This window comes from Asterias rubens, chromosome 10 (assembly GCF_902459465.1).
Source record: "Asterias rubens chromosome 10, eAstRub1.3, whole genome shotgun sequence".
Lineage (NCBI taxonomy): Eukaryota > Metazoa > Echinodermata > Asteroidea > Forcipulatida > Asteriidae > Asterias > Asterias rubens.
In genome coordinates this window covers 7,406,103-7,423,826 of record NC_047071.1, presented here as the reverse complement: position 1 = coordinate 7,423,826, position 17,724 = coordinate 7,406,103, and the positions used below count along the sequence as shown (strand labels likewise).

At 40.8% G+C, this 17,724-nt stretch overlaps 1 protein-coding gene across 1 annotated transcript; it reads right to left on the bottom strand.

The window, feature by feature from the left end:
* Positions 1 to 13,311: 13,311 nt before the first annotated feature.
* Positions 13,312 to 17,337, bottom strand: LOC117295346 (2-oxo-4-hydroxy-4-carboxy-5-ureidoimidazoline decarboxylase-like). The gene is made up of 2 exons (XM_033777939.1): positions 16,904 to 17,337; positions 13,312 to 14,125 (listed from the first exon to the last, which is right to left on the bottom strand). The coding sequence occupies exons 1-2, from the start codon at positions 17,070 to 17,072 to the stop codon at positions 13,767 to 13,769; spliced, it is 528 nt and encodes a 175-aa protein (XP_033633830.1). The 5' UTR covers positions 17,073 to 17,337; the 3' UTR covers positions 13,312 to 13,766.
* Between the last annotated feature and the right edge of the window lie 387 nt (positions 17,338 to 17,724).

Below are 17,724 nucleotides of genomic sequence, written 5' to 3'. Positions count from 1 at the left end.
CAAGATTCCGGTTTCCCAAAGTTTGGGTGTTCTACGTTAACTTAAAGGCCGTGGACACTATTGGTAATTGTAAAAGACTAGCCTTCACAGTTGGTGTATCTCAACATATGCATAAAATAACAAACCTGTGAAAGTTTGAGCTCAATCGGTCATCGAATTTGCAAATTAATAATGAAAGAAAAAACCACCCTAGTCACACGAAGTTGTGTGCAGTTAGATGGTTGATTTCGAGACCTCAAGTTCTAAATCTGAGGTCTTGAAATCAAATTCGTGGAAAATTACTTCTTTCTCGAAAACTATGGCACTTCAGAGGGAGCCGTTTCTCACAATGTTTTATACCATCAACCTCTCCCCATTACTCGCCACCAAGAAAGGTTTTATGCAAAACATTATTTTGAGTAATTACCAATAGTGTCCACTGCCTTTAAACATATTCTGCCTAGAAATGTGCTATTCTCTATTTATAATACGCTGGCATTGCCCCACTTTCAATACAGAATTCTAGCTTGGGGAAATACTCATGCTTCTTACCTGAACAAGCTATTAATCGTAATAACCAATTCTAGCTTTAGAGAGCACACTGCACCCCTTTTCAAGCAATTTAAAACACTAGATATTTTTTAACTTTATAAATATCATCTTGGGGTCCTTATGTTTGAGTTGGAATCGAACTTGTTACCAGGTAACATAATACTCCTCTTTTCACAAAATATGGACATCCATTCACATAATACTGGATCAGGTACTAAAATTCATATTGGAAAGGCTCGGACAACTTCCCAATACCTTTATTTAGAACTGTGCACATAATAAAAAACGATACCACCAGTAACTACTTGCGTACCATGATTATCCATTCCAAATTATTTAGTTTTGTACTTTCCTAAATATGTTCTGTTAATTTTCCTTTTTGTTATCAACTCTCAATATGTATTTAAGGCTGCATAGCAAACAAATTGTTAAAAACAGTTTAACTACAAACAAACATTGTTTTGTGCTATTTTTGCTGTATGCATTAAATTCACTGTACTTTCATTTCATCAATCAACATTGTTATTGTTATAAAGTAAAACCAGTTAATTTATATTTTAAAGGGTCCTGGGGTGGATTTCACAAAGAGTAAGGGCTAGTCTTATCTCGAGTTAGGACCAGTTACTTGTTCTTAGGACTATCCATGCAATTTGTACATCTCCTAGGACTAGTCCTAACTCTTTGTGAAATCGAACCCAGGCTCCATATAAGCCTTTTTCCTGATGCCCTCCTTGTATCACCCTTTGTTCTTTTTTTCTTGTATGTTTTATGATTATTTATTGTGATATTTGGAAATAAAACACAAACAAACAAACAAACTAATAACATTTGATTGACATTGAATTACAGATAAATGAAATATTTACAAGAATCAGGAAAGAAACCTACAACAAGCCATACAACAGATACATAGTTACAAAGTTCTATGCAATAGACAACTGTCTTGGCCCCTCCAACGAGAAGGTATGAATTGTTAAAGTCACCTGGAAATAGAATTTGTTTTTTCGTCAAACATTATTAGAGTATAAGTTTATGAACAATAAAAAAAAATTGAGTAATTGTTTGTAACGATTTATATGTTTAAAAAATACATGTAGATAAAGTTGTTAAGGGGGTGACTCCGCCTACCCCTTTTGTGATGTCAATCGAGGCAGACTTTGCCTCGATCGCACATCGAACACACGTACGTGCAAATACATGCAAGTCCTAGTCGTGAGTTTGTATGTTTTGAAAAAAGTTTTTTGTCGACCAGGTTCATTGCTGCTGGGTGCAGCAAAACAACTAAAGATGGGGTCAGTTTGCAAAGTGGTTCGGTGCGTCGTCTTTTCCAGCACTGTGCAGCAAACACTTCGAGCCGTCGTGCTTTGAGAATCCGGAATGCACCACAGATTTTGACATGAAGAGAAAAGTTCTTTTCTAAAACATGGCGCCATCCCAACAATTTTTCCAGCTAGTGGGAAGTCGAAGAAGGTACCTAAAAGACGTGACGAACCTAAAGGAGTATTTGCCTAACGTAAAAAAATTTGGGTAGGCCTATTGTTTCAACTTTGAGGGCATGTTTTTAGCTTGCGCCAAAGCGTCACTATCTTGTTTTGGCACGTAGTGTACGGGTCCAGACTGAAAAATGTCTCTTCAAATTGACGTCAAGAACAGCGCACTCTCGGATCGGACCTACTTTTAAAATAAAATGGAAACTAATATTTTAGAACCTTAGTTAATTGTTTATTCATATTCTACTCATCAAAACACATATTTTAGTGATAAAAGCTTTATTTTGACAAAATACCACTTCCAGGTGACTTAAACAGTTGTCAAAACAAATATTGAAACTTTGTGGCAAGAGTGTACGATATAATGAAGCAGACACTTTTCAGCTTAAATAAAGGTGTTTTTTGTCAAAATATTGAACCTGTAATTTAAAAAAAAACACTATGTAGCAAACGGCTGAAAAGTATCAATATGGTATTACTGTTTTGTTTTGTTGTACACTGTTGTATGAAATAGATTGGACAGTTAAGAGAGCACATCAATGAAATAGTATTGAAAGAGCCATACATGGGAGAGAAGATTCCACTACACTGGCTGCAGTTTGATAAAAACACACTCAAAGAAGTTTCTAAGTGCACTGACCATGATGGAACCCCTGTGTTGAATCTGAAAGAGGTAATAGATATTTGCTGTTGTCAGGTTTATTTCATAGAGCTAATAGCACTAACTTGCTCTGCGTTTAGAAGCCTCCCTGAGTCATGTTTGATCATGATGTGGTGCATGAGTGAGGAACCATTTGAATTTTAAGGGAACACACATGGCCGCCAAAATGTTACCTCCAGAGTGCGCGCTTACGAACGCGACAGCCCATTCATGTTTGTCCTCACTAAGGGTCACTTATGTAATAGCGCTGCATTAATGTTTGTGCTAATAAAAAATGGCTCTTGTAAACAGATGAGATTTTATGATGTCTTAAAAAATGTGTAGTAGGTGATTGTCTGATGTTTTTTACTTATAGTCTACAGAACTAAAGCTTTGGGAGGATTCAATGCTTCAAGATATCAAGGGAAAAAGAGCAAAATCTGCTTCAACGATACACAATATGCTGGCAAGAGTGACAAACCAAATGCGTCCTTTAAACATGACGCACATGACGCTCGCAGTTTGTACGCTCATCATCAGATTGTGCGTTCGCATTTTGCTGCATACTTTGTTTTGATGACGTATATAAAAGAACTAACGCACTATCATGCAAATAGTCGTACAATATCCGTTAAAAATTTCAAGCTTTTGGATCGGCTTGTTTATAAACATGGATACGTCCACACGGCATCAAATTCTAAGTGCGTGTATAACGGGGAGTTAGCGCTCTAGTCAATATATATAGCTCTATGGGTTTATGTAAACTTTAATAACCCTGTCAAAAACTACATGCACACATAACCAATTAAAATCCAACCTAACCAGTCCTAACCCATCCAAATTTAACTGCATTTTGTATTTGATTTTGTTGGACTAAGGACCACACCATACAGCCCATTAAAATTCAACTTCACTCGTCCTAAACCATTTAAATCCAATTTATTAATCAATCCATCTAACCTATCAAAATCCAACCACATGTTGTCTTTGATTTGCTTTGAAAGAGGACTGAACAATAGCAACCCCTTACCGATCAAATTGACTGCATGGGGGTGTGGTTTAATTCTGTTGGACTGAGGAATGGATCAGACATACCGCCGTTATCAGAGTCCAACAGTTTGGGTGTTGAATTACTGTATGGTGTTGGACTGAGGACTGCACTGGTAAACTGATTACGCTTTACATGGGATCAGGCAACCACCATAATCAGAGTCCAACAGTTTGGGTGTTGAGTTACTGAATGGTGTTGGACTGAGGACTGCACTGGTAAACTGATTACGCTTTACATGGGATCAGGCAACCACCATAATCAGAGTCCAACAGTTTGGGTGTTGAGTTACTGAATGGTGTTGGACTGAGGACTGCACTAGTAAACTGATCATGCTTTACATGGGATCAGGCAACCACCATAATCAGAGTCAAACAGTTTGGGTGTTGAGTTACTGAATGGTGTTGGACTGAGGACTGCACTGGTAAACTGATTATGCTTTACACGGGATCAGGCAACCACCATAATCAGAGTCCAACAGTTTGGGTGTTGAGTTACTGTATGGTGTTTGACTGAGGACTGCACTAGTAAACTGGTTATGCTGTACATGGGATCAGGCATACCACCATAATCAGAGTCCAACAGTTTGGGTGTTGAGTTACTGAATGGTGTTGGACTGAGCACTGCACAAGTAAACTGATCATGCTTTACATGGGATCAGGCAACCACCATAATCAGAGTCCAACAGTTTGGGTGTTGAGTTACTGTATGGTGTTGGACTGAGGACTGCACAAGTAAACTGATCATGCTTTACATGGGATCAGGCAACCACCATAATCAGAATCCAACAGTTTGGGTGTTGAGTTACTGAATGGTGTTGGACTGAGGACTGCACTAGTAAACTGATCATGCTTTACATGGGATCAGGCAACCACCATAATCAGAGTCCAACAGTTGGGGTGTTGAGTTACTGAATGGTGTTGGACTGAGGACTGCACTGGTAAACTGATTATGCTTTACATGGGATCAGGCAACCACCATAATCAGAGTCCAACAGTTTGGGTGTTGAGTTACTGTATGGTGTTGGACTGAGGACTGCACAAGTAAACTGATCATGCTTTACATGGGATCAGGCAACCACCATAATCAGAATCCAACAGTTTAGGTGTTGAGTGACTGTATGGTGTTGGACTGAGGACTGCACAAGTAAACTGATCATGCTTTACATGGGATCAGGCATACCACCATAATCAGAATCCAACAGTTTAGGTGTTGAGTGACTATGGTGTTGGACTGAGGACTGCACAAGTAAACTGATCATGCTTTACATGGGATCAGGCAACCACCATAATCAGAATCCAACAGTTTAGGTGTTGAGTGACTGTATGGTGTTGGGATGGACTGAGGACTGCACAAGTAAACTGATCATGCTGTACATGGGATCAGGCATACCACCATAATCAGAGTCCAACAGTTTGGGTGTTGAGTTACTGTATGGTGTAGGACTGGTGTATGGTGTGAAGATCCTTAATGAGGATAAGGAGAGGAGACGATCGGGAACCCCTATGCCTTGGAGAGCTTTCCAGAGTGCGGTTCTATCGACGGAGTCGAAAGCAGCCTTCAGGTCGACGTAGGCCACGGACACTAACAATTATTGCGAAAGGCATCTTTTTCTCATCGATTGACTTTACAAGTTTACACATCACATCAAAGAAATCGTCTTAGTTGGAGGGTTTGAGTATGTCATATGATATATTGCTCGACTCTCCTCGTCTGGTTTTGACATGTTGGCGTAAAACCCCTGAAAACCCTGGCACAGTCTGTTCTTCTGGTTTTAGTCTCACTTGGTCATCTTTTGCCCTGGCCAATGCGTGGATTAAACCACGACTTCTTTGAGCATATGTATCGAGATTGCTCGAATAAGTTATAATCAGTTTTAATGCCAGAAATAGTGGAAAATTACACACCTCTGTTTGTGCCCAAGGTATTACATACATGTACAACACAAAGATGGTGATGGCGGCCATCTTGGATTCGGGATTTAGGATGATCCCACCCTCTACAATAACCATTCCAGTATAACTCTTACGCCAATCTTATTGAAAAATAATATATCTTTTGTCAGTCAAGGTCATCTGGTCGGACACATTTATTACAATTTATGTTTTTCAAGATGGCGTCGGCGGCCATATTGGATTTAGAGGTCAAGATGGTCCCCAAACCTTACAATTGCCACTCCAGTGTATTTGTCATGCCAGATGTAGTGGAAAAGGACATCTCTTTTGTCCGTCTAGGACATCTAGTGTCAGAGCTATTACAATTTATGTTTTTCAAGATGGCGTCGGCGGCCATATTGGATTTAGAGGTCAAGATGGTCCCCAAACCTTACAATTGCCACTCCAGTGTATTTGTCATGCCAGATATAGTGGAAAGGGACATCTCTTTTGTCCGTCTAGGACATCTGGTGCCAGAGCTATTACAATTTATGTTTTTCAAGATGGCGTCGGCGGCCATATTGGATTTAGAGGTCAAGATGGTCCCAAAACCTTACAATTACCACTCCAGTGTATTTGTCATGCCAGATATAGTGGAAAAGGACATCTCTTTTGTCCGTCTAGGTCATCTGGTGCCAGAGCTATTACAATTTATGTTTTTCAAGATGGCGTCGGCGGCCATTTTGAATAATGCGCTATAAAAAAAGTTCCTATCACATTTCAGAGGTTCATAGGAGCTAATTTTCATTTTAATTGGTTCCTGAAGTCAAATCCATCGAGAAAAAAAGTTAGCAAAAAAATGGTCACGGAATCCAAAGATATGACCCTACTACGTTGTCAATGGTTGCGTTCGTTTAGCTTCCCTGGTGGCGTATTTTTTTGTTTTTTTCCCAGGACGATTGTTGGCACTGATAATTACCCCACGTTCGTACTGGAAAAATCGCCTATTTTTTTTAAGGACGAACGTGTGCAGTAATTTACCCACGTTCCACCTGGAAAAAAAATACGCATCATCACGTGGCCCTTCTCGTGGTGACGTCAGAGCAGCTCGGGCCAGCCCCAAGTGACCCGCTTTTGGATAGGGTCAATTGGGGCTGGCCCGAGGTACTCTGACGTCACCACGAGAAGGGTCACGTCATGACGTCATTTAGCGCGTTAAAGGCCTATCTCCCGTGTTCAGTTTTGCGCGTCGCCTTTCGAACGTGAAATTTTTACCGCGTCCATGGCGAACAATTTTATTTTCTACACAGGTAGTGGCGCGTATGTACGCGCGGCCGATCTAGTTATTTAATTCTATATCTATGGTATGAACCGGCCTTTACGCCCAACACAGAACGGATCAACCACAGGACTACACTTCCAGGGGATATGATCGAGCAAGGCATGCTGGGGAAAAAATGGCGCGGCGAGATCGATCACCCCTGGGAACGAGGTTGCGCTGGGATAGGCTAATCGCTTGCACAGATTCTTGTTCAGGAAGTACGTCATGCGTACAGTGCATAGAGATATGGTGCAGTGTGAGTGGGTGCGTTCGTTTAGAGTGCGTTCGTTTAGCTTCCCTGGGTCGACCCCGATGTGGCGTATTTTATTTTTTTCCAGGACGAACGTGGGCACACAATTACCCCACGTTCGTCCTCGAACCAGGACAAAACCCAGACACGTCACCACGTGAGCCTTCCCATGGTGACGTCAGTGCACCTCGGGCCAGCCCAAAGAGCCCAACTTGTGGATAGGGTCACTTGGGGCTGACCCGAGGTGCACTGACGTCACGACGAGTCACGTGATGATGCGTCTGTTTTTTTTCCAGGTGGAGCGTGGGTAAACATTTGCACACGTTCGTACTGGAAACAAACAAAAAACGCAACACCGGGGTCGACCAGGGAAGCTGAACGACCGCACCCAGTGTGATGCATGACGGGACTGCGCATTATTAAACCAATGACAGTGCATGGTACGTTTGCCCATCCAAGCGCCTTTGTTTAAGCAAGGCGCTGGGGACGAGCGAAGCCTAGATTGTGCACAAAAAGACACCGCTGTTGGTAATTTTCAGTAGAGGGCGCTACCAAATTTGTTTCGTCGGATTGGTCTATAGTCGTCGAGCGATGGGTCGCAGTTAGTGCAGTGTACACATACCCAATTAATTATGTTTAAAAGAAAACCATTTTGCCCCAATGGTTATCAGCATTAGGGCCTATGAACAACCAAAAACGAAGAATTTTAGTTCATCTGATATGAATTGTTGTTTAGACTGGACTTACTCGGGGATAAACAAAAACGCATCGTTTCCACTTTGTGTTAACATTCAACCAATATTTAATAAATAAAAAATAAAAAACGGAAAAACCCGTTGCAGACACGTTCTTTATAAAACTCATATATGTTTGCAAAAAATTCTCAATAATTTCACTGAACCAGATACAAAATAAAAGTTTGCGAGTTTACCCAAGAGTTGTTTTGTAACTTTTTGTAATATTTTGGAAACAGCATAGTATTATTTAAAAAACATGTTCGGGTTTCTTTTCTCTAAAAAGGAAACTACAATAGGTGAGCGTTGTATTTTAAAATCTACAATTCTGTTTGTTTTCCTGAACCATTTTTGTTTTGAAGTTAGAGCTGTACCAAACATAAAAGGAATTAAATCATTCGGTTTAAATATTATTCCCCCACTTTAAATCAGCGGTGCAGCCAAGGGGAGGAGGTGGGGAGTGGCTACCCCCAAACAAATAAAATATACATCCCCCCTTTAAAAAAGGGAAAATGCACACTCACAAAATGCCATAAGCCCCCCCCCCCCCCCGCAGCATACTCCTTCCAAAATAAAAGCATGAGCCCCTGCCCCTCCCCCCCCCCCTCGACTAACAAAGCAACCCCAAACCCCAAGTTAAAACATGCCAACCCCAAGCCCTCCCCATGAAAAGTCCTAGCAACACCTCTTCTTCCGAATCACTTTGTATCAATATTGGTGTAAAAAAGATACCAGAATTTAACTAGTTTGAACTTTATAAACATGGGAGCCAAGTCATATTTATTTTAAAATTTTATAAAAACATCCCACTGCTTCTTGTTCCACTGTTGGGGACCTTTAACTTTATAAAAACACTAGTTGTTCCTAACCTAACTGATACAAAAATAAAAATAATGTGCAATTTGACTCCAAAAAGGCTCTAGTCTTGGTATGGGCAACAAATAAGAAAACATTTCAAGAGTCAGACGAAAGTTACTCTCGGAAAAGTTGAGGTCAGAAATTAAATTAGTAAAATTAATTACTTCATACAATCAAAATAGGTACTAACGGGTTAGCAGACCAAAACAAGACGGGAGGTTACAAAGGCGTGAACGCGTTGCTCTGTAGCATTTGCTTCATTTACTTTATTTACTTCCTTTATTTATTTTTTATTCTTTTTAGTTTAGGGGTTACCAACTACATTTTGTACTGTCATTGCATGTTTGCGTCGTGTGAAAGCTTGCGAAATCTCTGAATGTCATCGATCCCATTAATTTGTGATGAACCACTTTAGTAGTTCTGAGGGCTTTTCCCAACACAGTTGATTCTCCGCGAATATTTTGCCCAGGGTTCGGCCTTTCTCTTCAGCGTTAGAACATCTGAAAATTTGTTGTTAAGCACCTACCAATTCAAAGTCAACTATCTTCACTATCTCAGCAGGCGAGAAACTTCGCCTTAAAATGATTCCCCCTTTGCCTCCTCGCGTTGCGGGACAACGTTCTTCCTCCTTGCTTCTCTAGTCTGGCTCTCCATGTTTGCATGTCTTCTAAATGACGGTAGCCAGTCCATGCCAGTCATTGTATAAATACTCGTTCTGGACAATGCGATCACGCTCCAGTGAATTACATAACAAATCCATGACTGTTCAGCTCAAGACGAGAGGTTTAGTAAGTAGTAACGCGGTAGTAAAGCGGTAAGAATGCTTATTTTTTTTTACTATAAAGTCTTACTAAAGTCTTACTTAGAGCCACGTAAGTGACCAATTTACGAGGGCTTCGTGAATACGGCCCCAGGTCGGTATTTGTTGGGATGGCCGACCGGAACTACTTTTAGTTAATTGTGTGTACCCTACGTCCGCAACTGTTCGTGTGTCACGAAAAGATCGTGAACAAATATTGAAAATAACTATTCTCAAGGTAAAGCTGCAACGTTAAACTATTTTTCAGGCCCACATTGATACAATAGTAGGCCTACACGTCTTCGGATATGTGTTTTACTGCTCACAAAGTGGCTGTTTTACGGGTGAAAATGTGTGTAAAACCTTGCGAAATGTTCCCACTGAAGTTCCGTCGTCGGTGTGGACGCTCATGCCTGGAGCACACCTTCTCCGTTGGGGGACAAAATCCCCGCCGAGCACGGCGGACAGTATAACCTAACAAGTGACAGTTTATCCTGGGTGCGTTCGATTAGCTTCCCTTGGTCGAGACCCCGCGGTGCTCACTCGGCGGGTGAGCCCCCGACAAGAGCTAAACGAACGGTCACTCACCGCTCTCGTAGTGACGTCATGCACCTGGGGCCAGCCCCCAAGTGACCCAGTCCACAAGCAGGGCACTGAGGGCTGACCCGGGTGAGCCCCTGGAATGACGTCAAAGCTAATCGAACGCACCGGGGTCGACCCAAGGAAGCTAAACGAACGCACCCTTTATAGAATACACTGTCCCGGGGATCCAAATATACGGCTCTGCCCTGGCCGTCCACACTGGGTTAACCGGAAGTTGGACCATGTCGCAAGAAGTGCACATTCGATACCAACTTCATGCCTATAGCGCAACGGCAACGACCCTGCAGGGTTTTAAACGGACGTTTAAGAACGAGTCACTACTCTTTTATTTCCGTCCATTCATAAATGCCCTTTTGGTAAAAAACGTTAAAAACAAAACATTACAGACATTTTGACAGTTGAAAATAAGGGAATCAATGTGTGGTGAAGAGGTTTTCAATCCCAACGAGGTCTGGTTCCTGATAATTTACCGAGACTAAGTCGAGGTAAGTTATAAAGAACCAGGCCTCGGCGGGTTTAAACCACTAGTTGAAAACCGATTCAATACACTTTGATTCCCATTCATAAATACCTTTTTGGTTAAAGGCAGTGGACACTATTCGTAATTACTCAAAATAATTATTATCATAAAACCTTTCTTGATTACGAGTAATGGGGAGAGGTTGATAGTATAAAACATTGTAAAAAACAGCTCCCTCTGAAGTGACGTATTTTTCAAAAAAGAAGTAAATTTCCACGAATTTGATTTCGAGACCTCAGATTTAGAATTTGAGGTATCGAAATCAAGCATCTGAAAGCACACAACTTCGTGTGACAAGGGTGCTTTTTTCTTTCCTTAGTATCTCGCAACTTAGACAACCGATTGAGCTCAAATTTTCACAAGTTTGTTATTTTACGCATTTGTTGAGATACAATAAGTGAGAATACTGGTCTTTGACAATATTACCAATAGTGTCCAGTGTCTTTAAAAGGCGTAATACGGTGGGAAACTCTGTAAAATTTATCCGTTTCCGAGTGCTTGAGCTCTTATCTGTATGTTTCCAACTCCATGGTATGTTCAGTATACGTGTTGAATTTACATGTACGATGTCCGGACGCGTGTGTTTTCCGATCCCGTTTGTGCGCAGGCGCGTATAGTCTTGGTGCATATTCGCTGGTTTTCCTTTCACACACAGCGCGGCCAAATCACCGACAGCGCCTGTATCGCCCGTAACAAGAAACGTTTTTCATCAAGACTAGCGCGGACAACTGGTTATAAACACTGGTCATTATCAACGGTTTACACACCCCCACGTGATGCGCTCTCCACCAATATATAGGAATAGCGAAACTGTCCGAGGTATTTATGAATTCGAGGTTTGAAATATTTTTTTCAAAAACTTTGTGAAGAGTCTGTTGCGCGTGGGTTGTGTAAACGCACGCGTGCTTAGAAATGGATTACGCGCGCGCGCTTAGAAGTAGATTACGCGCTGTTACTAATAGCTATGAATTACGTTCCGCGTGATAGTCTTGCGCGTCTGACACGCAGAAGCCAGCCGGTCATAAACACTGGTCATTATCAACCGTTTAAACACCCCCACGTGACGCGCTCTCCACCAACAGGAGTAAAGAAACTGTCTGGGGTATTTATGAATGTTTCATTATAAATTAGGACATCTTAGTTGCATTTATATAGGTCTTATTATTCAATCAGGTTACTTTTTTCAAAGGATACACATCGAAATGAAAACAAACAGCAGAAAGCATTTTTTTGTGGCACTTGGTTGCAGCAAAATTACAACACTACTCACTTCTCATTACAGAGCAGCATGCTCAATAAATGTATACAGTCATGACAATGGAATAATGGAAGCATCATTTAATGAAACTGCCTTGGTAACCGCATGCCGATGGACTGCCGTATACATGTACTATATAATAGTATTACGTACTCTCTTAAAGAGCCACTAAAGGATGATCTCAATATTTCAACTATTACCTTTTTATGGTCAAATAGACATCGTAGATACCGGTTATTAACCATTTTACTCTCAAAATTTGCATTTAGTAACGAATAACTTGGGCGAGTCAAAAATGCACCCGGCCGCGCGGCTTTTTCAGCCTAGAGTCAATAACGGCTTATCTATTATAATGACCTCTTGACGCCAGTGACGATATTACCCTAATTTGGTGTGAACACAGTTCTACAGCTTTGGCAAACTGAGGGCGCTATTTTCCAAACCAAATAGCCGCCACTGACGTCACGATTCCTTTGTCGCGCAGGTTTGTTTGACCCAGCGTTTTTCAAAAATTTGGCTAGAAGCGTTCTGTAGAAAAACCATTTTTACCATGTTTTAACGTGAGGAAGAGACTCGTTTTGTTTTATGTTTCCTGTGGACACCAGCTATTAGAAAACTGTAATATCTATATATTTAAAATCATCCTTTATTGGCTATTTAATGTAAAACAGTCAACATTTCACTCTTTTGTCCGAGTGGTTTTCGTTCTTTTGGGAGTGAAAGTCAATCTGAATCACTCTTGTTTTTTGCGAATTTTAACCGAACTTCACTCTAAATCGAGTTTAAAGTATCCGTATTTCACTCTAAAATGAGTTTTCAGCCCGCCATCTGGCTCTTTGCAAGAGTGGAATGGTTGACAAAATGAGTGGTTTTCACTGTTTTACAATAAGAGAGTAGGGCCTATGTTTCTAAAAAATATTTGCAAAGAAGCCGAAAAATACAGTATACATGTACAGCAATGTTCATATACATGGTGTTGCACTACTCATGGCCAAATATATCCATACATTAAAAATTTGTTTAGTTAAACTAAGCGCAGTAAAGTACAGTGGGTCTCATGCAGGGAGGAGATGAAGTTTTGTGTCAACCGCATGGAAGGGGGTGTGGTGTTCTGGGGGTACTGCTGGTGTGGTTTGGGTTGGGGTACAAGGGTGTTAGTAGAGTTCCTGAATCATCTTATAAGATTAAGTTACTGCAGTATAAAAGCACTGGACACCTTTGGTAATTGTCACAGACCTGAATTCTCACTTAGTGTATCCCAACAAAAGCAAACAACAAACCTGTGAAGGATTTCACTCAACTGGTCATCAAAATTGCAAGAAAATCATGAACGAAAAACACCGTTGTTGCACAAATTAATGTGTGTGCTTACAGAGGAATAAAAAAGGCTTCAGCTGAAGGGAAGGCTTTTATTATTTGAGTGAGAAATTACCTATTTCTCAAAAACTATGTTACTTTAAAGGTTAAAGGGAACCATTTCTCCCATTTCTGTTATACTATCACATCTCTCCATTACTCTTTTATGCTTGAGTGATTTTGAGTGATTACCAATGTTGTCCAGTGCATTTAGGTAATTCTTGCACAATGTCTACAGTTTGAAGACAATGATAGCAGAAAGCTTCCCATTGTTCTTTTGGATAGTGATTTAGTAGCTTTTTGGCTCCTATTTGTTCTTTTTATTTTGGTAAGTCTCTTCTGTTAAATAAACATTTCAAGTATTTTGTTGCTGCTATGTGTTTTTGATGTTTTTAAAGCCTGAATGAATGAATACACAAATCAAGCAATATCCCATACAACACAACTTCTTATAAAATATGTAGCTCTAAGTCAAGATTTACAGTTACATTTTTGAAATGGCTGATTTTGATTCCATTGCAGTGGCATCTACAATCCTATACCAGGCAATCTTTTTTACTTCATTGATACCTTTTTCAAGCTCTGCATCCTTGGAGTTGTGAATTCTGGATTTCAGTTCAGCAATAATAACAACTTTTTGGTTTTCCCTCGCACAAATGACAAAAGGGAAGTTGAACTTTTCTTTATACCGTGTGTTCATGTCTGCAATGAGATTGGATTCTTCTTGGCTGAGGTTTAGTAAGCCTGCACTGCTCTGTTCTTTATCAGACTCAGATGTGAGTTGATTAGCTTGGGCTAGACGTCCAGCGAGGTCAGGGTGACATCTCAGAATCGATTCTTTGCCTGATGAAAAACAATAATGCAAGGTTTGACATAAGTGAACCTCGACAATTTAAAAAAACATTTAAAAAAACACAATAATAACAGGTCTTACTCATCAAATACAGATGGACTTAAATGCTTTTGGGTCCCTCACACTTTTTGACAGCAGATTTTTTCGACTTGCTACTAATAATCAAACACTCGTTTTCACAAACAAGTCAAAGAAATGGGGCACACTGTCATGGCCCTGATTACCACTAAAATATGTGCTTAGAGCACCCTACATGTATGACATAATCATGTCAACAGTTCTTCTGCAGTTCAACTGGAATTAGTCCTTGGGCGCGGCACTTTGCACTTCCCTTAGCGGAAAAATTCATGTGAATTGCAGAGCAACACCGAGGACATTATTTATGTGGCATACTGTGGCATGTCATGGCCGAGCGGTTAAGAGCACTTATTCAAGCTCTGGTGTTTGATCAGCAGAGTGTGGGTTCAAACCCCGGTCGTGACACTTGCTTCGTAAAATTGGGGAGGTAGTGCTTTCTGCTCTACCGGCCAGGCTTCGGACTAATGATACCAAAGCCTACATCCGTATATGGACTGTAAAAGGGGTAACCCTGTTTCAGCCCACACCTTGAAGTGACCTTCAGACCTTGTGTGTCTGGCGACTTGCATTAAAAAAAATACTTCACAATAAAAGAAAACAGTGTAAGACTATGATCAAAATGATCCACGTGCATGGACAAGAAAAAGTAGCTATCTAATTTGATAACTGTGGACATGTTATCATTATTGTGGGCACTAAACTGATCAATGGTAATTTTGTGGGGACTTTGGGGTGGAATGTGTGGTCTGGTGACCAGAGGAACTTAGCAGGGCTCCAAGAGTTTGAATGGTTTTATAGTTAAGTGTACACAGTGAAGGGAAGGATGACCCATATAGAACTCTCAAAACCCATTATGACATTGTTACTGTAGTGCTTTAAAGGTAAAAAGGCAGGCCTTTACCAATTTTATAATATAAACCTCTTGAATATGTGGGAAATGCAAGCTGGGGAACCCACCACTGCTGTGGGGTTGACTGAGATTCTGCAACTGGTTAATGTGGATTCTTCCTTCATGTTTTTAAAAATGTTCCCAATGTAACATCACTCGGGTAGTCGATTGGCGACATTCAGTTTGTTAAAGCCATTGGACACTTTCGGTAAACAGTAATAAGTGTCCAAGGCCCACACTTCGTGTATCACAACTTATATATAAAATAACAACCTGTGAAAATTTAGGCTCAATTGGTCATCGGAGTAGGGAGAAGATAACGTGAAAACCCATCCTTGTTTCCGCACATTTCGCCGTGTCATGACATGTGTTTAAAATAAATCCATAATTCTCGATGTTGAGAATTGATATTGTTTTAATGTTTTATCAAAAAGTAAAGCATTTCATGGAACAATATTTCAAGTGAAGTCTTTCACCATTACCTTCTGTAAACCCTGTAAGTTATTTGTAAATCTGTAAACTTTTAATTTTTTTCTGTTCCGAAAGTGTCCAATGGCTTTAACAACTACACAGATTACTGTCCACAACTTTACCACACAAACATCTGGATCAATCGACTTGCCCAGTCCCCCCCCCCCCCCCAACCCCCTCTCCAGTCAGCCTCCACACAGTTGATGTGGCGCCCTCTACTGGTGAGTTACAACTAACAGTTTCTCCAATCTATTTCTTATAGTTTCTAGAAGTAGGTTTCTCCTGTACTCTGCAGTCTGGCTAAGAAAAAGTTGTTGGCAATTTACAAATTATGCAAATCGATTCATATTAAAATATTTCAACATAGAAATTTGACAATGAAACAACACTTGGTGAAATTGAAACAATGTCTTCCTTCCCAGTTGGTAATGTGAGCACTTTAAACCTAATTTCACTCTGCAGGGAAGACAGCTTCCGCAGTGGTGTCTAGCCTCGCCATCCACCTCTGGGACCCCGGTTCAAATCCTGCTGGAGCACTATTTGGATTAGGTTTTTCAGTCCCTACCCGACTTCATGGGTTTTCCCCAGCACAATTCTCTGGGGTTTTCCTCCCACCACTTCTAAAACTGAAATTTCTTAATTGTCTTCTCACCTTGTCTAGCTGCTGAAAAGGCTTTGACAATAATACTCCTACATGTTTGTTAGATATACATGTAGATTGCAATTCCAAATAAATCATTCTTCCAACGTTATTTGAATGTTGAAATATTAATAAAGAGTTGACATTGAACAAATGAAGTGCCTTTTTGTGGTTTACATGTATTGTATTGTTAGTTTTTTGTATTTACATCTATTCCTACCTCCATGGATAATCCATGGTTATTCAACAAGTCGTCATCTGGTATTATTTCTATACAGTATTCTATTCTCTGCTTTTCCTGGAGGAATTTCTTCCTCCATCCATGGTGATGGTTTATTAATTGGTTTTGCCTGATGAGTGAGCTCTGATTGTCACAACAAGTAACAACAAGGCACAGCAATTTATAATTACTTGCTTTGTACGCTTTGTAGTATTGCAGCCTTTCAAGGTGACTGTAGTGTAAGTGTAACGGCACTAGCAATAGCACATTAGCAGTACTCGTAATCCTAGCGGGTGGGTCAGTGCATGTGCCACTGCACTGCCTGTAGTGTAACTGAGGAGTCCAACCTGGGCTACGGTCCAATCCACCCAAGGATACGGAGTGGATTAGACCGATTTATGGGGCTAGGATGGAGGTAGGAATTCCTACATCGATCCATTGATAGTATAATCATTTAATCATTGCCTTACCATTTGGGGGTAGAGAGTCCATGAACTCACAAACGGCTTCATGTAGTGCTTTAGTATCAGCAAATGGTCGCAGCCCCCATATAGCACCTGCTACAATCCGTCCATGCTCAACAACGTTACCAAACTGCTGGATAAATGGTTCCCAAGAGAGGGCGTTGATTTCGTCCATCACTCAAGCTGTACAAGACAGTCTGTACGTTGGAAACAACACTAATTGTAATGGGTGTGGTCGTCTACTGCAGCTCGCTGATCTTGAACAAACAACAGTCTCGCCAACTACCCCCCAAAAAAGCCGTCAAATAATGTAGTATTAGGTCGTCGTACGACGAAGTATGTATCATTACATTTGGACGTGTAGTTGGTACAGACATGAGCAATGTGCACGTAGTCTTGACACAAGACGTGATCGATAGGGGTGCTGCACAAGGCCAATGCATGGCCCTCTAAATCTTGTAATAAGAACGTTTTTGTGGTCATGCAATTAATAGACTATGTAAAACAATATAACAATTTTATCCAAACCTGAGGGTTATGTGCTTCAACACTTGAGGTTGATAAATTTAGGCTTACGTCTTCAAGCTCGCTAGTAAATCATACCGTAAGAGGGCGCGCTTTAGCAATTTACAACTGAGCAACGCGCGAAACCTAATATTTTTGGGAAATCCCTTTAAGGCTGGTTTATTATTAAAGGCCGTGTCCGAAACGGCGACTTCGGCTACAGCTACGGCTAGATCGCGCGCGTCTGCCTATTCTTCAACACTGGTAGACGCGCTGATCTAGGCGTAGCTGTAGCCGAAGTCGTCGTTTCGGACATGGCCTCG

Bases quoted from the DNA above. Each gene is read 5' to 3' on its own strand.
- LOC117295346 (XM_033777939.1), bottom strand. From the start codon at position 17,072: ATGGACGAAATCAACGCCCTCTCTTGGGAACCATTTATCCAGCAGTTT. The intron at 14,126-16,903 runs GTAAGGCAATGA...GTTTTTCATCAG, and splicing joins GGACTCTCTACCCCCAAATG to GCAAAGAATCGATTCTGAGA.